The 21,574-nt window shown below is 44.9% G+C and overlaps 2 protein-coding genes across 5 annotated transcripts in view; one reads left to right on the top strand and one right to left on the bottom strand.

Moving 5' to 3' along the window:
• SLC26A3 (solute carrier family 26 member 3) overlaps positions 1-4,926 on the top strand; it is a gene marked incomplete at both ends in the record, with an annotated part of 31,657 nt that extends 26,731 nt beyond the window's left edge. The window contains 2 exons of the mRNA XM_081331934.1: positions 753-960; positions 4,728-4,926. Of these exons, the coding sequence (XP_081188060.1) occupies positions 753-960; positions 4,728-4,926 (407 nt within the window). The remainder of the gene's footprint in view (positions 1-752; positions 961-4,727) is intronic.
• Positions 4,927-8,847: 3,921 nt separating this feature from the next.
• On the bottom strand, positions 8,848-21,380 carry CBLL1 (Cbl proto-oncogene like 1). Of its 4 annotated transcripts, none has more exons than XM_081331658.1 (6): positions 21,326-21,380; positions 15,475-15,639; positions 14,413-14,510; positions 13,871-13,954; positions 12,725-12,798; positions 8,848-10,365 (listed from the first exon to the last, which is right to left on the bottom strand). In XM_081331658.1, exons 1-6 carry the CDS (start codon positions 21,336-21,338, stop codon positions 9,321-9,323), a joined length of 1,479 nt encoding a protein of 492 aa, XP_081187784.1. In that variant the 5' UTR covers positions 21,339-21,380; the 3' UTR covers positions 8,848-9,320. The 4 variants fall into 4 exon arrangements, with proteins under 4 accessions (XP_081187784.1, XP_081187783.1, XP_081187785.1 ...); XM_081331657.1 differs by lacking the exon at positions 21,326-21,380 and adding an exon at positions 18,379-18,427; XM_081331659.1 differs by lacking the exon at positions 21,326-21,380 and adding an exon at positions 17,232-17,852.
• Positions 21,381-21,574: the final 194 nt, after the last annotated feature.

Genomic DNA, 21,574 nt, shown 5'->3' with positions numbered 1-21,574 from the left:
ACACATGCACATTTATATATTTCTATATTTATATTTTATATATTTATATTTTAAAAGCTGCTTTAAACAAAGGAAATAACTGCACTCCTAATGTTAGAAACCGCATTCCTGCAAATGTGATACCGAACACAAAAGAAAATATATATTTATATTTTATATATTTATATTTTAAAAGCTGCTTTTTTTAAAAAAAAAGGAAATAACTGCACTCCTAATGTTAGAAACTGCTTTCCTGCAAATGTGATACTGAACACAAAAGTAAATACATGGAACAAATTAAATGATGCAGATAGTCCTCCATTTATGACCACATGAGTACAAAATTTCTGTGGCTAGACAAAACAGTGGTTAAGTGAGTTTTGCCCCATTTTATGACGTTTCTTGCCATAGTTGTTAAGTTAGTAACACGGTTAAGTGAAATCTGCCTGTCAGATCACATGAGCCTGGGTCACGGCAACCGTCATAAATACAAATCAGTTGCCAAGCCTCTGAATTTTGATCACGTGACCACAGGGAGGGTGCAATGGTCATAAAGTGTGAAAAACAGTCACAAGTCACTTTTTCCAGTGCCGTTGCAACTTCAACCAGTCACTAAATGAATTGTTGTGAGTCAAGGACTACCTGTATTGTTTAAAAATCAGTCACAACATTTTCTAGGCCTGTAATTATGTTTCTCTTTTTCCCTCTTCCATCTTTCTTTTCCCTTCCCCTTCCCCCCCCCGCCCAATTTCCCCCTACACACACATACCAAGAGGGTCTCCTGAAGAAGCTACAGAGATGTGGATTTTTCGATGACGAAATTAAGCCATCCATATTTTTTCTGACCATTCACGACGCCATTTTATCCATATTGATGAAGAAGGACGCAACCCCCCGCTCGTCAAAATTGGAAGCCATTACGGTGAGACTCTTCGTCCGTATAGTTCAAAAGCAGAACTTGGATCCCGGCATTTTCAGAATGTAAAAGCAAAAACGTCATTGAAGGAGGACTGGAACTTGGCCACCCAAAATTTTCATGGTGACGAGAACGTATCGGGGTTTCCCTTTACCACTTGGATATCCCAAAGGTGCTTTTTTCCAAGAGGCAACTGGACTTTCTTGTTTTTCCTTTGAAGGCATTTCGCTATTCATCCTAGAAGCTTCTTTAGCTCTGACTGGATGGTGGGGAACAGAAGGATTTATACTCCTTGCAGACGGCTGGTCATTTGCCTTCTTTTAGAGAGCCGTTGAGGTCACCTGGAGGCTTACCTGTATCCTCAGGGTCACCTGAGTCGTGCAAATGGGTGTGGAGCCTTCTTGGAACAGTTGAAAGGACTGTGTTGTGGACAGGAGATAGATGATGTCGGATCCCCCTCTGTTGAGAGAGGACAGTTCGGTTTTGACCTACTGTAGATGGCCTCTTTGATCCCTCTTTCAAACCAGTGGTCCTCTTTGTCCAAAAAGCACCTTTGGGATAACTATGACCTGGATGACTGAGAATCTCCATAGCCATGTTCCACTTAGGCTTCTAAAATTTTACAGCTACTTCTTGACTTATGACCACAATGGAGCTCCACATTTCTGTTGCTAAGCAAGACATTTAAGTCAGCTTTGCCTCATTTTACGACCTTTCTTGCCATATCTGTTAAGAGAATCACTGCAGTTAAGTGAATAGAATAGAATAGAATAGAATAGAATAGAATAGAATAGAATAGAAGAATAGAATAGAATAGAATAGAATAGAATAGAATAGAATAGAATAGAATAGAATAGAATAGAATAGAATAGAATAGAATCTGGAAGGGACCTTTGAGGTCTTCTAGTCCAGCCCCCTGCTCAAGCGGGAGAACCTATACCATCTCAGACAAGTGACTGTCTAGTCTCTTCTTAAAAGCCTCCAATGATGGAGCGCCCACGATTTCTGGAGGCAAGCTGTTCCATTGGTTTAATTGTCCTCACTGTCAGGAAGTTTCTCCTTAATTCCAGGTCGCTTCTCTCTTTGATCAGTTTCCTTCCGTTGTTTCTAGTCCTGCCCTCTGGTGCTTTGCTGAATAGCGTGACCCCCTCTTCTTGGTGGTAACCCCTCAGATACTGGAACTCTGCTATTGTGTCTCCCCTATTTCTTCTTTAGACTAGCCAAACCCAAGTCCTGCAGCCATAACACGCTTATTAATTGAATCTGGTTTCCCAATTGACTTTGCTTGTCAGAAGATGGCAGGTGTTTACATTACCCGGGGACACAGCCACCATCATATATATGAACCAGTTGAGAAGCCTCCAAGTTTAGTTCACATGACCACGAGGATACTGCAGTGGTCATAAGTGTGAAGAATGCTCATAAGCCACTTTTCTCAGTGCCGTTGCAACTTCGAACGGTCACTAAATGAATGGCTGTAAATCGAGAACTACCTGAATTGTAGTAGTATGTATGTATCTACTGTTAGTTTGGGTGGAAATAGCATTAATATTGGCATTCAGCTATTGTCAAGCCCCAGATAGCTTGCAAAATAGAACCATTCAGATTTCAGAAAGGCCCCTTTAATGCTAGTTGGGATTGAAAGTACAATCTTGAAAATTGTAAGAGTCAATTCCCAGGCAGTGTTAAAGCAAGCCAATCAAAGCAGCAGTGTCTTCTTTAAATGTTTCCTTCTGTTAGAAATTCTGTTTATATCTACCACCATAGCTCAAAACAAAGCGTACAGTCACCATGTGCTTTACTGCTTAACTGTTTAACTGTAACAGGAAACAGGAAACACTACTGATGACAAAAGAACATAGAGTATATACCATAGATCCAAACTTGTAAACACTGCCATCTACTGGCTGAATACTACCGTAGATGTTGCACAAAAATACATTCCAACAATGCATTCCAACACCTTCTCACCAACCTCATTTGTGGGCTAGGTTGCCTCTTCTCACAACCACTGAATTAATCCTTCACGGCCTGCTTCCTGCAGATTTCTACGACCATGGACTAAAACATGAGTATTTGTAGGGTACAATGAAAAAAAGTCCAAAGGGGGTGACAATGTGTCACGTTCTGCCCCTTTTTCACGTGGCTGCCATCTTAATTTTGTGGACCATAATTTATGGACCTCCCGAGACCAATTACTTTATGTAATGTAGTTTGTAAACATAGGTACTTGAACTGAGATTGCTTTAGCTACAAATCAGGAGAGATTTTTAAAAAAAATTAAAATGAGGGAACCCATTGTTAACAACAGAATATTTATTCCATTACAGGATAGTCAGAACAACAATCACTATATAATCAACACGAGCGGAGGACTACGCAATCGGGACCTAGCGGTAAGGCTCTCTTCCCCATCTTGTATGGGATCAATAAAATTGAGAGTCTATGAGAGACTCTTGAATGTACCTCTCCTGGAACAGGGGTCCACAACCCCCTGCCTGTGGCCCATTGCCAGGACTTGAGCAGTTTGGAACCGGGCCACAGAAGGGGGGGCAAGCACGTGCACACACACCCACCTACGCAAGCAGCAGGCATGCAGAACCATCCTCTCTCCCCCTGTACTGTCCCAGCCTACGTGAGTCCTTGTTATGCTCACAAGGAGAAACCCCTCTTCCAACAAGCAGGCAGGAACCGCAAGAAAAAAACAACCCCTTATTATTCACAGACCTGAGTCAATGTCCAAGACAAACAAACACAGTCCACAGAAACTCGATCCTCAACACGAACAGTTGTCTTTGGCAATCAGCAGCTCCCACACCTTCCCTTTTATAATTCAGCCCAGGCGTGGCTTCCTAATGCCTTCTCCTTTGCCTTTGGAGCCGCCCCATTGCATTCCTCTGTCCTACTCGCTTCTCTTGCCTGTGCTTTCATGCATCCAGGATTTGTTCCAACTGTTCTTCATCACTGTTCAACTCAGACTCCCAGCACAGCTGTGTCTCAGCCTGAGCGCAAGTAGAGGGGCCAGGCTCCTCGTCCAGCTGTAAGTCTTGGAGCTCCTCAGAGCCTTCCTCTGACTCTTAATGTCACTCCAGGCCCCTCCTCTTCATCATCTGATTCCTCAGACTCAGCTGCCGGATCCACTGGCTGGTGAGGAATCACAACACGCTCCTGCCAGTCTGTAAATCCAGAAAGATTGGGGAACTCTGTCCTAAAAGGCATGAGGCAGCTGAATTTTGATGAGAAGGAAAGTAGACCACAAGTACTCCTAATTAGAAATATTTTCCATTTTAAACATGCTGAGGCAAATTCCCAGTTTCTCGTTGCTAAATACATTTATGTCCACAATTGAGCTCAAAATTTCTGTGGCTAAGCAAGACGGCGGCTAAAAGTGAGTTTTGCTCCATTTTCCGACCTTTCTTGCCACCGTTGTTAAGTGAAGCACTGCAGTTGTTCAGTTAGTTACACCAGCTGTCAAGGGAGTCTGGCTTCCCCATTGACTTTGCTTGTCAGACGATCGCCAAAGGGGATCCCACGACCCCGGGACAGTGCAACCGTCGTAAATATGAATCAGTTGTCAAGTATCTGAATGTTGTCTTTCATGAACTTGAAAGACAGTCATACGTGGCTTTTTTCACTGCTCTCGTAACTTTGAACGGTCACTAAATGAACGATTGTAAGTCGAGGACCACCTGCACGTTCTTCTGGATCCAATTCCACTTTTGGTGACCACGTCTGATGACCTTATCAGGCATAACCGCTTTTTGGGAAACTGTATGAAAGTGGCTGGCTGTTCTTTTACTTCCTACATGTTTTGTTTCTTTCGTTCCCACAGGAATCAACCGAAACGAGAATGTAAAAGGACGACTGGCGCAGAACCACGCAATCTTGAAACAATTGACAAAAGGAGAGAAAATGTTGGTTCTCCAACAGGATGCCAGATTGAGGACAGAGGTGAGGGCCCGTCCCTCTTGCACATAGACAAAGATGTACGTACACAAGAAGGCGGAACTTCAACTACACGCCATCCCTGACCTCCGGCAGATTTTATTCCTTTCGTGGATGCTTCAGGATCGCAGGCAACCATTTTTGCCTCTTAAACTTTTTTTTTTTTAATGTCTGGTTTCTTTTCTTTTGTTTTTCATGGTTTCTTCAAGAAAATGTTTTGCGTGTTTTTTTTTATTTTAACTTTTATTTTATTTTAAAGCCTTGGTGGAGCAGTGGGCTAATGCCTCCCTAAGTAACACCAGCTGCCTGCAATTAGTGCAGGTTCGAGTCCCACCAGGCTCAAGGTTGACTCAGCCTTACATCCTTCACAGGTAGGTAAAATGAGGACCCAGATTGTTGGGGGCAATAAGCTGACTTTGTAATAATGCCGCTGGGTGTGTGTGTGTGAAAGCCCTAATAAGCAGGCATATACATAGAATGAAGGCTACTGCTAAGCTTGTAAGCCGCCCTGAGTCTTCGGAGAAGGGCGGGATATAAATGGAATTAAAATAAAAATAAAAAATAAATAAAATAGATTTTAAAAAAACCAGGAAAAACTTAACCAGGCTATCCCTGTATATGAGTGTGTATATCACATATTACATGAAAATCCTGATCTCAAAGAGTACTTGGTTTATTATGCAGTCCCCCCAAAGATTAAATATCCATTTTATTGTATATTCATCTACTATGCAAATATGTATATACGGTATATGTAAATAATTCCGTTTACAGCTTGAAGATTGTACATTTCCACGTTGTAAATTGTTTATGTACTTCGATATATATTTTTTTCCAGCATTTTCCATACTTTGTATTTTCTTATGTAAATATTGCTTCCATGGAAGTTTTTGGGGTTTTTTTAAAGCAAAGGCTATAAACAAAAGACCTTTATTATTTATAACCGCAATCAGGACCAGAATTTCCCATTTCTGATCAAGGCAGGAATCGCACTTGGTTTAAAGACTTTTTTTTTTTTTAAATCACACTCGTCAGGCGAATCACTGAAGTTGTTAAGTAAAACATGTGGTCATTAAATGAGTGTAACTTCCCCTCCCCCATTGATTTCGCTTGTCGGAGGTGCCCAAATTTTGATCACGTGACCTTGGGTCTGCTGTGGCGGTCATAAGTGCAAGACTTGGCTGTAATTTAATATATTTTTTTTGTAACTTCCAACAGTCGCTAAACGGATGTAAGTTGAAGACTACCTCTGATTTGCTGTGAAGACTGTAAAAATAAAACCCTTTTTAAAAGAATGCTTCAAGGTCTGTGGATCTGTGGCATTTTGGATCTGAACCTTCTCAGATATCTGAGCGTGGGCAGGGATGGTGCAACCCAACCTTGCCCCAGTCAGTGCCCAAAGGACAGCGTTCCAAAAGTCTTGTGGTTTGTTTAGATGTGACTGCGCAAACCTAAGCAGGTTCGTAACAAACCATGCTTGTTCAATCCTAGTGGACTCCTAGGAGTCCTAGTGGACAATCACTTAACTATGAGCCAGCCGTGTGCTGCAGCTGCCAAAAAAGCCAATACAGTTCTAGCCTGCATTAACAGAGGGATAGAATCAAGATCACGTGAAGTGTTACTACTGCTTTACAAGGCCTTGGTAAAGCCACACTTGGAACACGGCATCCAGTTTTGGCCACGATAAGAAAAAGAAGTTGAGACTCTAGAAAGAGTCCAGAGAAGAGCATCTCCACCCCGAGCCAACCCAGTGATGCCCTTGACGTGATGTCCCGGTGCCTGGAGGCGGTACGGGTCTGGATGGGAAAGAACAGACTCAGGCTGAACCCCTCCAAGACCGAGTGACTGTGGATACCGGCATCTCGTATTGTCCAACATGTTCCATCTCTTTTGATGGGGGGGAGGTACTGCCCCCCACAGAAAGGGCCTGCAACTTGGGTGTCCTCCTGGATTCACGGCTTAACTTGGAAGACCATCTAACTGCTGTGACCTTTGCACAGGTTCGCCTGGTATGCCAGTTGCGCCCATTCTTGGACCGAGATGCTCTATGCACGGTCACCCACGCCCTTGTCACTTCTCGCCTGGATTACTGTAACGCTCTCTACATGGGGCTGCCCTTGAAGTACACCCGGAGGCTTCAGCTGGTGCAAAATGCAGCCGCGCGGGTGCTTATGGGAGTTTCTTGATACTTCCATGTTACACCACGCCTGCGCGAGCTGCATTGGCTTCCGGTTGTCCTCTGGGTGTGATCAAGGTGCTGGTAATTACCTTTAAAGCCCTACATGGCTTAAGGCCGGGGTACTTGCGAGACCACCTGCTGCCATTGTCAACCTCCCATCACCCAGTTCGCTCCCAGTCGGCCTCCTCAGGGTTCCGTCGGCTAGGCAATGCCGTCTGGCGACCCCCAGGGGGAGAGCCTTCTCTGTGGGCGCGCCGACCCTCTGGAATGAACTGCCTCCGGAGCTGCGGACAGCCCCTGACCTTCGGTCCTTCCGCCGTGACCTGAAGACATGGATGTTCCAACAAGCGGGCCTGGACTATGGTTTTAAATTTGGTTTTATTCGGTTAAATTGTCATTTATTTATTATATCCATTGTTTAATTCTTTTTTAAATTTTGTACTTTATGTTTTTTAATTGTTTATTGTTGTGAGCCACCCTGAGTCCTTGGGGAGAAGGGCGGCATATAAATTTAATAAATCTAAATCTAATCTAACAAAGATGATTTAGTGGACTGGAGGCTATTCACCAGAGGTTGTATTTGCCTACTTTTAAGAACTGCCAGGGACCAGATGATTTTTTTAAAATAGGTCCTAATGTGAGGAGTGGCAGGGATTGATAAAAAAAAAAAGATTTTGCAGATTATTGCCTGGCATAACTTAGCCTTGCTGACAGTTTTAAAACCAAGAGAAAAAAACTCAACTGCTTTTTTAATGTTAGGACTGGTTGGGTGATTGACAAAAGCTTTTTATGGATTATTGCCTGGCATAATTTAATCGTGGTGATGGGTTTTAAAACCAAAGGGGAAAACTCAACGGCCTTTTAATGTCAGGAGTGGCCCGTGATTGATCAAAGAAGTCTCTGCCCGATGGAATTTGAATTTGATCCTAGTGTTTACCTCATTCCCGTAGTTTTAAAATCTGAATTGTGCTTGAAATCTAAAAATTGGCGTGAATTTGCTACGCTTCCTCATATTGCAGCAAAACAGTTTGCTACCCAGAAATGTATCTATCCAATCACAGCGGACACCTTTCTCCGATATGCTTGATTTTTAATGCAATTTCAGTAAGCATATTTCATGTTTTTTAAAAGAAAACGCTGCATTATATATGTATGTGTGCTTAAACAGTGTGGTCCTTATTTGTAAAATGTCTCCCAGCAACTACTACTATCCTACTAACTCATGTATTTACAAGGCAATTCTACACATCGCAAGTTCTCCAAGATGGACACACACTACTTCACCAAAAAAGGAAAATATTCGTAGCTCACAGCTGAAATGAGGGGTCCTTGCTTAGTTGTTTCCTTGCAGATGTTTCATTACTCAAACTGGCTACCAGCACTGCTAGATACTTTCTGATGATACATGCATTTTTGTGGCCCTCTATTAATCAGATCAGATTAATATATGTGCTGTAATTCATGGCTTTTTTTAACTCACAGGAACAGCCGTCTGTTAATCTGTAGATATTAACTCCAGGTTTTTTCCTCTGCTTTAACACTCCTCCGTGACCCACCCTAGCCTAACCGACTGTAAAACCAAAAATAACGGAGGTGTTTGAATATAACATGTTACTTCGGGTGCTTGGTGAAATATAAATACTGCGCATCGAACCGATGCAAAAGAAAGACCATTTTAACTTCAGGCTGCCCTTATTTTCAGAAACAATCAAAGCCTTCTCCTTAGAAAAATCTCATTTTTCCAGCTTGAAGAATAATAACAAAGATGATCAAACCGTTTCTCTTTACTCGCTCAGTCCACCCCAATCTCACGTCAAAGAGCAAACAGTTTTGGACAATAAATTTAATTGTACACTGGTTGACAAAAAAAAAAAAGAAGTAGTAGTATCACAACGAAACTATCAGATTTAACAAAAATACTTTAAAATGGTACAGTTAAGTGTCGTTGTTGGGAGGCCTTTATAAACGTTTTATAATCTCTGGGACAAGTCAAGTCAGACTAGGGGTACAAAAAAAACTTTAAAATGCCACTGTCTGCTACACAGCCACTCAGCTTACAAGGTACCAGGTGTTAAGAATCCTATAACCAAAGTTTTCTCTTTTTTAAAAAATCAAAACAAAAAAATATTAAGCTTTAAATCCCCAGAGAGCATTACAGTCAGAAATTACCTTTTTTTTTGTCTTCAAGAAACAAAGCAAAAACAGAAAAGAGAGCTCCTTAAACAGTCGGATTCATTAAAAGGCTTCTGCTTAGAACACGCTATCCTTCTACCGTGTTTTAGTTCCAATCGTTAACTACTATCATTGATAGTATGGCCTGTATCTGGACTGGTCGGGGTGATGGGGTCCCGGAAGCGGCGCTTGAGAAGGCGGGCCTTGCATTCGTGGGGGCGGAGGTGGCCCCCTCGGAGCTGGCCATATGCCCGGACTCATCCCCCCGGGCTGTGTGAACGGTGGGCTGAGAGTTCCTTGGTCTTCGCTGAACTTCGGCAGAGCATTCGGATTGTAATGGTGCGGAGGGGGTGCGTTGACGTTGACGGGGGGCCCGCCGTGCTGGGGCGGCGGCGGTCCGGGGGGAGGGTGGTTCATGTAAGGAGGAAGCTGGGCGATGATGTGTCCAGGAGGCGGGGTGATAGGGGGAGGAGCTGAGGTCATCGGAGGGGGCGGGGCTTGGCTGTAAACCAGGTGAGGGGTACCGGCCGCCTGGGGAGGGTGCTGCATCGGGTGGCTGATGGGGGGTGGGGGAGGAGGGGGCGGGGCATAGTGCTGCTGCGGGGGCATGATGTGGTGCGGGTGGGACACCACGGGCTGGCCCTGGTATTCGGGGTGGTGGTGAGCCGGCGCTGGGCCCGGTGGGGGCGGCTCGCGAGTGCCGGAGCTCGAATCGTCCTGGATAGGGACGGTGATGAGGTTGCTGTGCTTCCGGGTGGAGATGCGGAAGGTGTCTTGGTTGACGGGGCGAGGGGGAGGCGGCGCCATAGACATCTCAGCGGGGGATGCCCGGATGTCCTCGTGGGGCTGGTTGTAATGCTCGTGGGGCACGTGCTGCAGCGGCGGTGGGGGCGGCATCAGGAGGTGCGGCTTCGGCGGGAGGTGGCTCAGGTGATGCTTCTCGGGCGGCAGGATGAACCGCTCCGGGATTTCCGCCGGAGGAGGAGCGAGAGGAGGGTGGACGGGTTCGAGAGGAGGACGGGCCACTGGCTTGCCGGCTCTCATGTGCCGGTGGTTGATGTGAGCCTGCAGGTCCCTCTGAGACAGGTAGGTTCTCTTGCAGCCCTGCACAATGCTGCACATGAACAGAGAGCCGCGGAGGCACTGCTCGATTCGCTGCACCGGCTCGTTGCAGCTGGATCAGAGAAAGAGAGAAGAGCGGGGTTGGAGGACACCGCCGTTACTCAAACCAAACCAGAGGGGGCAGGAGAGTCCTCAACTTAAAACCGCAGCGGGGAGCAGAATTTCCGCTGCTAAGCAAGGCGGGTGCTTGAGTGAGCCGTGCTCAATTTTGTGTCCGTTTTCGGCCACCGTGAATCGCTGCAGTTAAGTGAAGCATGCAGGCATTACGTCGATCCTGTCCCACTTCCTTCCATTAACTTTGCTTGTGGGAAGCTGGCTGGGAGGGCTGGAAGTGGCGATCACATGACCCTGGGATGCTCTAGAGCAGACATGCCAAACACAAGGCCCGGGGGCCAGATCCGGCCCGCGAAGTGGTTTCATGTGGCCCGCAAAGCCATCCTGGAAACAGTGAGGGAACGGCCCCCACTGCCTTGGCCCTGGCCCAGAGACCCTCCTTCTGCCAGAGACCCTCAGATCTGTCCCACTCCTGCCCAGGCCCCCATAGGCACCCTTGATGCCAACGATGTAGAGCTGGCCACGCCCACCCAGGCCATATGCACTCTAGCCACGCCCACCCAGTAGGCCACGCCCACCCTGGCCATACCCACCCGGCCCCCTGAGGGTAACCGCAATGCTGATGCGGCCCTCAGTGAAATTGAGTTTGACACCCCTGCTCTAGGGTTAGGGTCATGTCACCATGAACTCGAAGAGGAAAATGGACATCGCCAACAAATTCGGAGTGCTTGGGCGTGGTTAGGAGGGCACTGACTTTTCTAGCCTTCCCTATTTAGGTTTCCTGGTAAAATACATGGGAAAATCCCATTGGAGGAAAATTCCACTTAGGGTTAGGGTTAGGTCTCCATGAACTCAGAGAGCAAAATGGACATCGCCAACAAACTCGCAGTGCTTGGGTATGTTTAGGAGGGCACTGACTTTTCTAGGCTGCCCTACCTATGTTTCCTGGTAAAATACATGGGAAAATCCCATTGGAGGAAAATTCCACTTAGGGTTAGGTCACCATGAAGTTGGAGAGCAAAATGGTCATCGCCAACAAATTCGGAGTGCTTGGGTATGGTTAGGAGGGCACTGACTTTTCTAGCCTGCCCTATGGTTTCCTGGTAAAATACATAGGAAAATCCCATTGGAGGAATAGCCCACTCAGGGCAGTGATGGCGAACCTTTTAAAGACCAAGTGCCCAAACTGCAACCCAAAACCCACTTATGTATTGTTGGGTGCCGGGTGGGCGTGGCCCATTGGGTGGGTGTGGCCAAATTGGGTGCACGTGGTCCATGGCTGTGGTGGTAATGGCAGATTGGGTGGGACTAAAGAGTTCAATCAATTCCAACTTTGTGAGATTTTTTTTCCCCACAAGAAGTTGAAATTGATTGATTGAACCTTTTTTTTTTGCACACGGCGGCGAAGGCCTAAAGCCTCAGATGCTGGGCAACTGGTTCATATTTACAACGGTCGCACTGTCCCGGGGGGGGGGTGTCACATCATCCCCTTTTGCGATCTACTGACAGGCAAAGTCAGTGGGGTTAGCCCGATTCACTTAACAACCGGGTTACTAACTTACCACCTGCAGCGACTCACTTAACGATGGTAGCAAGAAAGGTTGTAAGATGGGGCAAAAACTCACTTAGCAAATATCTCACTGAAGAAGAGAAATTTGGGGCTCAACTGTACTTGAAAATTGAGGACTGCCTTTATATTCTTTAAGTACAAGGATTGTATTCTGTGTTGGCTCTTGGTTCTGAACTGGAGTTTGCACACTGAGCTGATGGAGATGTAGGACGATACCCTGTTTCCCTCAAATAAGACCCCAGGTCTTATATTAATTTTTGCTCCAAAGGATGCATCAAGGCTTTTTTTTCTGGTTAGGTCTTATTTTCAGGGAAATACGGTACTAAATGTGTCCGTCTGGCTGATGATCTTAACTGGGGCTTATTTTGGGGGCAGGGCTTATATTACGAGCATCCTGGGGGGAAAAAATCACGCTGGGGCTTATTTTCTATTGGCTCTTATTTTTGGGAAACCACGGTAATAAACAATGGATTTTATCTGGAATTCCCTCATGCCACTCAGTCTACTGAACCGCAGGCTGATGATTATATTCTGATCTGCTATAACTTGCTGTAGAGTTGAAGTCTCACTGCTGTCAGCTAACCCTAAAATGAGAATTTCTTTGCACGCGTCCAGGGCCATCCAAACACAGAGCAAAGGTGATCCAATCACAAACATCTTTTCTTCTGGGCTCCAAAAGAGAGCTGATTCATGCCGAAGGTTGCTTCAAAATGGAATCGAGTAAAGATCAGGAATAAATTACAGATTATCAGCTACCCACAAAAAAAAGGCCCTCTAGAAAACTTACCCCGGACACATCTTGTCCCCTTTCTTCTCGTGTAAGAGAGCACACTCATAGCAGAAAACGTGTTTGCAGGGTATCTATTAAAAAAACAAAAATAGACAACTCTTTCAATTGCTCCAATAAATGAATGAATGAACTTTGCTAAATCTGCCCTTTAAAACAGAACAGTATTTTGTATTCTTACTGTACATTTTGATTTTACATCCAAATTAAAAAAAAATTAAGATTGTTTAGCAACTGAGAAGCAATTAATAAATATCAACTAATAATACCAAAACAAACAAAATGACCTGGAAATAAAAATGCCTGTGTCTGAACTGTTCAAAGGACTAGGACAGGGGTCTTCAAACTTGGCCCTTTCATGACTTGTGGACTTCAACTCCCAGAATTCCTGAGCCAGCCATGCTGAGGGAAAATGGAGAGGTTTCCAAGCTGAGCCATGCTGGCTCAGGAATTCTGGGAGTTGAAGTCCACGAGTCAAAAAAGGGCCAAGTTTGAAGACCTCTGGTCTAGGACAATGAAAAGATATTTATATATTATTTGTCTGGTTTTCTCTCTCCCTCTGCTGGACATTCAAAGGTTATACAAAACCTTTTGCTTTTGAAATGTATATATATAATGAATTGGCAGAGACAAAGGCTGGATGACATCCTTTAAAAAATATTATCGGGGAAGGGAAGAGAAACACAACTCTGAGATAAATACATCCACCAACAATTCTATACACTCCTTTCTGAAGCAACATACAGGTTAGTCCTCAACTTACAACAGCTCATTTAGTGACTGTTCAAAATTACCACCAAGGACCCCCCTCATTTCTGCCTTTCTCTCCTCAGAAGCGTTAAGGAACCCCGCCGTTGATTTTCAGTCATTGCAGTTGGTGACAACTGCAAAGACTATCAAAAGAAGGATATTGAAAAACCGTAGACTTCAGATTGCCCACCCTACTATTTAAAGCCAACCCAAAACAGTGTGTGTGTGTGTGTGTGTGTGTGTGTGTGTGTGTGTGTGTGTGATTTTCACATCACACAACATCCTGTTCAACAGGGCTCTGACACATAGAAAGAATACAGCATCATTTTTCAGAAAGAAGACACAGCGTTCGCTGTATCAGGACTATGAGGGAAGGCATCAAATCCTTTGACTTACCATGCGCCCGTACATTTTAATGGGTAACCCGCATTTGTCACAGAAATGGACTGGGGTGTCATCCTTCTCTCCGAGTAAATTTAGCTACCAAAATACAAATATTGTGTTTCATTAGCTGAGCATCATCCCGGGCTTACACACTTAGTGAATGCCTCTTTAGAAAACCCGATTTTTTTGGGGGGGGTGTTAAAATTTTCAGCTTTTACAAATTTCACTAGGTTCTCGAAACGTAAAATAGAAAGATAAAGGAAAGGAAAGGAAAGGGGAGGGGGGAAAGGGGAGGGGGGAAAAGTACAAGGGGGGAGAAAAAAAACCATAAAATAACATTTAAGGCTCAACTTTTTACAGTAATATGTAGCAGCCATTTCTGTAACTCGATTTTCTTAAAATTCGCAACAGTGTTTTGTTAGATCGCTACGGCACAGTTATTAACACCCCGTTCCCACTGGTTAAAAAAAAAAGGTTAGCAAACTCCTGGGGAAAACATCTGAATTTTTGTAAGCAAGCTAACGTGTTATTTAATGTTGAGTCAATTCCCATACCTTGAAGTCCCAGAAGAGAAGGCCAGAGAATCTCCGCTGGTTAGTAAACACGTCAGCTCCTTTGCACTCATATCGTTCTTCATCGTTGTAATCAAACTCTTATGGAAAACAAAAGTCCAAGCAAAGTTTTCGGCGTGTGCTCTCACCCTGCCTAATAGGTAAAATTCTAGGCCTAAAAATTAATTAGAATCTCACAATCTAACTGTAAGCCAGAGTGGCAGAGTTAATTCGGATAAATATACGTGTCCGGGCTGACTCGGATACTATTGCTCCCTGCGATACCAATTCCAATATAACTGAAATGTTTTCTCCATAATCAAAATACATGCTTGGATGTGATTCTCGTCAATATTGGAAATGACAGGGCACAAAGAGGCCGCGTGAAAGACTAATGCTAACAGTATTTGAAAGATGGCACGTAAGTGCAGTTAGTCCTCATTTAGCAACCACAATTAGGACCGGCCGTTAAGTCAAGCAGTTGCTAAATGAAACCGCCAATTGCGGTTATGATCTTACTTCTGATTTCCTTTGCTTGCAAACCTGCAAATTTTGTACATGTGAGGGGCTGGTTGCAAAGATACATTTTCATCATCCTCTTTTTAACACTCACAACCTGGAATTAAGGAGAAACGTCCTGACAATGAGGACAATCAACCAGTGGAACAGCTTGCCACCAGAAATCGTGGGCGCTCCATCACTGGAGGTTTTTAAGAAGAGGCTGGACATTCACCTGTCTGAGATGGTGTAGGTTCTCCTGCTTGAGCAGGGGGCTGGACTAGAAGACCTCCAGGGTCCCTTCCAGCTTCTATTCTATTCTATCATTCTAAATGACTCAAGACCTAGGTGACTGCTAACTGAAGACCCCTCTGTCAATAAAGACATCACAACACACACAACAGATAGACATAGACCGACAGAGGCTTCTACCTTGTCTTTGTATTCAGCTCAAGCTGAAAAGTCTATCCATCTCTTCATAAAAATGATTGAATGGACGGCAGAAAGGACAAAACAAAACACAAAACATCCCGGGATTTGAACAGAACACTGCCCAAATCAGTTTACCTTCTTCGCCAGCCTTCGAAGGGACCCTGTTCATATTTCTTGTAGGACGAGGGGGTGTCGGTTTGGCTTTGATGTTCTGCTTGGAGATCAGCTTTATGGGAATACGGCGACGGACGTCGAGACCCCCCAAAGTCCCGGAACTGTTTGTGCCTTGCAAGTCATTGTCTGCATAAAAACAACAACAACAAACGCACATGCGACATGATAGGCAAGCTTCCATTTCTCCAGCTCACCGATGCAGCCCTGAACCTCTTTGCAAGTCTAGACTGTATTTTGCAGCCTAGTTTTTGGACGCTGTCCCTTCAATCCTAGAAACTGGGAGGATGTGACGGAATTTTGATTAAGAGTCAACAATACTGAGGATCGGCTTCTTTGATTCGACAGTTAATTTGACAGGTTGGGATTATTACTAATTGTTACGAAGCTTTCCTCTCAGTAGAGTTCCAATATTATCCTCCACCTCTTCAACGAGGGAAGCAAGACGATAATCGTTAAGCTGTTTCACAGTAAGGAAAGAGATAAAGAAGAGGGGTTCTCTTGAAATATCTCAATCTTCTTCAGGTTACTTAGGATTTACTTCTTTCCTTTAATATCAAAACCAACATTAAGACAGTGAAGCCTCCTCTCACACACAAAGGTTGGGAGCGTTCACAACTTCTGGAGTCAGGTTGTTCCACCGGTTAATTGTTCTCACTGTCAGGAAATTTCTCCTTCGTTCTAGGTTGCTTCTCTCTTGGATGGAAACTAATTAAAGCGAGAAGCAACCTAAGAACTAAGGAGAAATTTCCTGACAGTGAGAACAATTAACCGGTGGAACAACCTGACTCCAGAAGCTGTGGATGCTCCAACACTGGAAGTTTTTAAGGAGAGGTCGGACAGGCATTTGTCTGAAATGGGATAGGGTTTCCTGCCTGAGCAGGGGGTTGGACTACATGACCTCCAAGGTCCCTTCCAACTTTACTATTCTGATTATGATAAGAAACAAGGGGTGAAAACTAATCAAGGAGAGAAGCAACCTGGAACTAAGGAGAAACTTCCTGACAGTGAGGACAATTACCCCGTGGAACTCCTGGAACTGGAAGTTTTTAAGAAGAGACTGGACAACTGTTTGTCTGAAATGGTATAGGGTCTCCTGCTTGAGCTGGGGGCTGGACTAGATGACCTCCAAGGTTCTATTCTATTCTATTTTCTCTTCTCTTCTATTTTCTATCCTACTCTATTTTCTCCTATTTTCTCTTCTCTTCTCTCTTTTTCGATTCTCTTCTCTTCGGTTCTACATCCATCTTCACTGTGACATCTTTGGCTAAATCCCTCCGTCCTCACCTCCAACTGAAATAAAACTGGAAGTACAGGCAGTCCTCAACTTACAACACTTCATTTAGTAGCGACTGTTCGAAGTTACAACGGCACTGAAAAAAAGTGACTTAGGACCGTTTTTCAGAGTTACGACCTCTGCAGCATCCCCAGGGTCACCTGATCGAAATTCAGACGCTGGGCAACTGGCTCACCTGTAGGACCACTGTAGGGTCCGCTGGGTCACGCGATCCCCCTTTTGAGACCTTCTGAAAGCCAAGGCAATGGGAGGGGGGGAGCCAGATTCACTTAACAACCGTGTAGCTAACTTAACACCTGGTGTGATTCACTTAACAACCGCGGCAAGCAGGGTCGTGAAATTTGGCGAAACTCACTTGACAAACGTCTCAACTTATTAAACAGGGATTTTAGGCTCAATTGTGGTCGTAAGTCGAGGACTTTACCTGTACTTATCACCTCATTTGCTCTGATTCATGCTCAGCTGCCCCGGCCTCTTCTCCTGTTAACCGTATTTTATAGTTGGCAAGCACACTGCACAATTTTAGATTGTTAAGTTCCTTGGATACTGTACAGAAGTCATTGTTTCGTTATGACCTTTGCCACTGAGCACCACTTTTTCGCCTGCTATTGGTTGATTTCTCTACAAAATAGAACCCACAAACTAACGGTTACCCTTATTTATTTATTTTATTACATTTATATACCGCCCTTTCCCGAAGGACTCAGGGCGGTTTACAGGGTGATTAAAAAAAACCAAGATACAAAAGTTAAAAACAAATTAAAAAAAATTATATTTGTCCCTGCATAAATAAAACCCCAGTTAAAATAAGATTAATCCTCATGTGGGAACCTACAGTATATAGCCACGTAAACGAGCCATCCTGTACTTTTCAGAGCCATTTGGAAGCAGATCTGTTCCTTCACTCGCAAAAAAAGAGAGAATGCGAGAGTGCTTTTTTAGCGTGTGTAAAAAGTTATCCATGCTCAAGGTATATAAGAAACTCATTCGTTAATAAAAGTCTACATTGGCACCAATGCGGTCCAAACCATAAAAGAAAGTTAAACCCTAAAACGTACGCTAGAGGTACACATGAGGGAAATGTACGTTGTGTATCAAAACAATGAGAATTTAATTTAATTCGTGATGTCTTGCCCAATCGTAAGGGATTCTCACCCACAGGATCTTCGAATTCCTAACATTTTCAAATACATATTACACTCAGTCCATCCAAAACAGCAACAATGCAGCAATACCTACTGCTGTAGGTATAAACTTGTAAAAGTAACAGCTGGATAAAGAATACTATCGTATACTTTATCGTACACTTTAATACAGCAGCCTGTAAGAAGATATACAACTCTTCCTGATCAAGATGAGATAAGACGGAGGGAATTTTAATGAGTGGAACGCAGATGTCACGTAGCCGGGACATGAAATGCAAGAAACCAACAGCCCTCCAGGCAAAGGTTTTCAATGCTTATTCAAATGACCTTCAAAGTGCCAAAAACTGAGTTTCCATCCATGCTAATTAAGAGCATACCAGAGAATTTAAGCCACCTGAACCCTCTCCAGTAAATCAACTAACTCACCGACAGAATATTTATACACCATCTGTGTCACCGTTCAAATGGCTCCTCTCGTGTTATCAATGTCAAAGCCAACGTGTCAAGTTTACATTTACATTGGTAACATGACTTCTGGGTCACGAGGTGCACAATTAATTCCTGCTGTTTCACGAGCAATTCAGTGAGTTTCCTCAGAACAGACGGAAATTAACCCTCACTGGCCAAAGATGTTGTTATGCCCATTTTATATGCTCACAATTAATCACTAACCGCCATGTAGATGACAGTTGATAACATATTATTCTTCCTGACATTTATCAATGAAAACGGGGAAAGGCTTTATTTTATTTACTGATATTATGAATGGGCCAACTGACAATGGAAATTCTCTGAATATATTTTAAAAAAATGTGTTGCAGTAAGAACAGCAGCAAATGGAAAAGGACTAGCCTGCTGATACTACCAAAAAACAACAACAACCCCAACAAATATATTACTGTATGTTCTTGTATAATGCTTTAATTTTTAAGATAGCGTAGATTCTTGACTGTTTTTGCTGTAACGTGGTTAACAGGCATATCCCATTGGAAACTATTAAGTCAATTAACAGAAAACAAAAGAAATACAACTAAACTCACAACAACTTAAGACAAAAAGACTCCACGAACTAAACAATGTTAAAACTCTAACAGCGTTTAAATGTGTGGTTGGTTTTTTTTTCTGGTAAAAGAAGCACTAGGAAGCGAGTTTTCTTAAGTTATTCATAAGCTATCCAAGTAAAGACTAGCATTGAAAGATTTCCCTTTCACACAGTAGTTTGCCATCCCATACTGTGCAGGCGTTACCTGAAATTATAAGCATGATAGTCTAGACCTCTTTCCTAACTTTAGGAAACCATGTTTTCTCTTCTGACCCAAGGCCATTCCTTTTGGTATGCGAAAACTTGTTTGTCCAGCAATTAAACAATAGAAAGTGCATTCGGGATGTCCTTGAACACACTTGCAAGTCTAAAAGATACAAACCCAGCTGGGGAAGATAGGAACATAACCCACAAATTTGCCACGTGTGAATGTAATCTGGAACCAATGTTCAGTATTGCTTAAGTCTCCCATGTAACCAATGTCTTATGGACCTGTTGCTTTGTGACATATCACAGATATCAATGTTATTTATTTCTGCACTCTATAAAAATAATTCAGCCTCTCTAAATAAATACTCTCTTTTTTTTCCTTTGCCTGAATTACTTGGTCGTTTATATTTAAAGGTAAAGGTAAAGGTTCCCCCGCACATGCGTGCTAGTCGTTTCCGACTCTAGGGACCGGTGCTCATCTCCGTTTCAAAGCCGAAGAGCCAGTGCTTGTCCGAGGACGTCTCCGTGGTCATGTGGCCAGCTTGACTAGACGCCAAAGGCACACGGAAGGCTGTTACCTTCCCACCGTAGCGGTCCCTATTTTTCTACTTGCATTTTTACGTGCTTTCGAACTGCTAGGTTGGCAGAAGCTGGGACGAGTAACAGGCGCTCACTCTGTTACGCGGCACTCGGGATTCGACCCGCCAAACTGCCAGCCTTCTGATCGACAAGCTCAGCGTCCTAACCCACTGAGCCACCGCGTCCCTTCATTTATATTTATGGGTATGCAAAAAAGCCAAGGTGAAAATGTTTTCTCTCCAACAGACATAGATCTTCAGCTTTGCTCCAACTCCATTGCCCGAGTTTCTAAGCAACATAAAATGTCCTAGCACGGGGGTGGGGGGGGTAGGCAACCTTGGCTCTTTGATGACTTGTGGACTTCAACTCCCAGAATTCAGCACGGCTGGTTCAGGAATACTGGGTAGGTTGCTTACCCCTGCCCTAGCAGGCGGCTGTCACAGCATGCAACGCGCTGCCTACCAGATGTGCTTGAACTACAATTTTTAGGTACCGATGTCACTTTGGCTGGGGGCTGATAGAAACTGTGGATCAAACTCATCTGACAGGAGCACCCTGGGGAATGCAGCACTAGGCAACCAGGAAAAAAGGCTGATGTTACACCGGGTCTTTTGACACTTAAGGAGCAGATTAGACTAGAAGACCTCCAAGGTCCCTTCCAGCTGTATTGTGATTGACTGATTGAATTTCAGTGGAGATTTTTAAGAAGAAAGTGGCTGGCTCCCTGGTCTGAAACGGTATAGGGCAGGGGTCTTCAAACTTGGCCCTTTGATGACTTGTGGACTTCAACTCCCAGAATTCCTCAGCCAGGCGTGCCTGGCTGAGGAATTCTGGGAGTTGAAGTCCACAAGTCATAAAAGGGCCCAGTTTGAAGACCCCTGATATAGACTTTAAGAGGAGTGGACTTCAACTCCCAGAATTCCTCAGCCAGCGTGCCTGGCTGAGGAATTCTGGGAGTTGAAGTCCACAAGTCATAAAAGGGCCACGTTTGAAGACCCCTGGTATAGGGTCTCCTTCTTGAGCGGGGGGGCTGGACTAGAAGACCTCCAAGGTCCCTTCCAGCTCTGTTCCGATTGACTGATTGCCCCAGCCAGTCTGGGGAATTCTGGGAGTTGTAGTCCACACCTCTGAGAAGCGGCCCGATGGCAGAAACCCTCCAGAGAACCGAAAAGAGCGAGAGATGGGAAGCAAGCCCGTCTCTACGGAGAGCTCCCTTCGGGCCAAGCCAAGCCGGGGAGGCGAAGGGAGGCCTAAAAAGAAGCCGCGCCGCTGAGAGGAACGGCTCTGCGGGGCCCTCAGCACGGGCACTGAGACAACTCGACGAGCCGGCTTCCCGAGGGGAAAAAAAAAAGGCCTGCCGGGCCCATCCAGAGCCAGGCCGCGGTAGGCCGCGCTCGGCTCCGGGGGCTTCCCCGCCTCAGCGCGCTAGGCCGCAACGGCCGAGACCCTTCGCCATCCCCGCTCGAGCGCCGCGGAAGTCGACCCCGGGCGGCCGGCTCGGTCAACGGAGCTCCCCGCATCTCCCCTCATCTCCCCGCTCACCATTGTGGTCCATGGTTCGGCCTCGGGCACTCTGGGACCGGAAGTCGCGCGCGCCGGCGCGGTGGGCGTGGCCGGAAGCAGACGGCGCGGCCCCGCGAGGGAGCGGAGAGCCGAGGAGAGAGGAGAGAGAGAGCTACAAACGTTCCAGAGGGTAGAGGTGTCTTTCTGGGTTTGGGACGCGACGCTTTCGAGTTCCTTGTAGAGAATTTTGCGACGCGGCCCATATGGGGGTGGGGGTGGGGGGGATTA

The sequence above is a fragment of the Vipera berus genome (assembly GCF_964194415.1).
Source record: "Vipera berus genome assembly, chromosome: 6".
Taxonomy (NCBI): domain Eukaryota; kingdom Metazoa; phylum Chordata; class Lepidosauria; order Squamata; family Viperidae; genus Vipera; species Vipera berus.
Note: the sequence above shows the minus strand (reverse complement) of the source record. Positions and strands in the feature narration are given on the sequence as shown.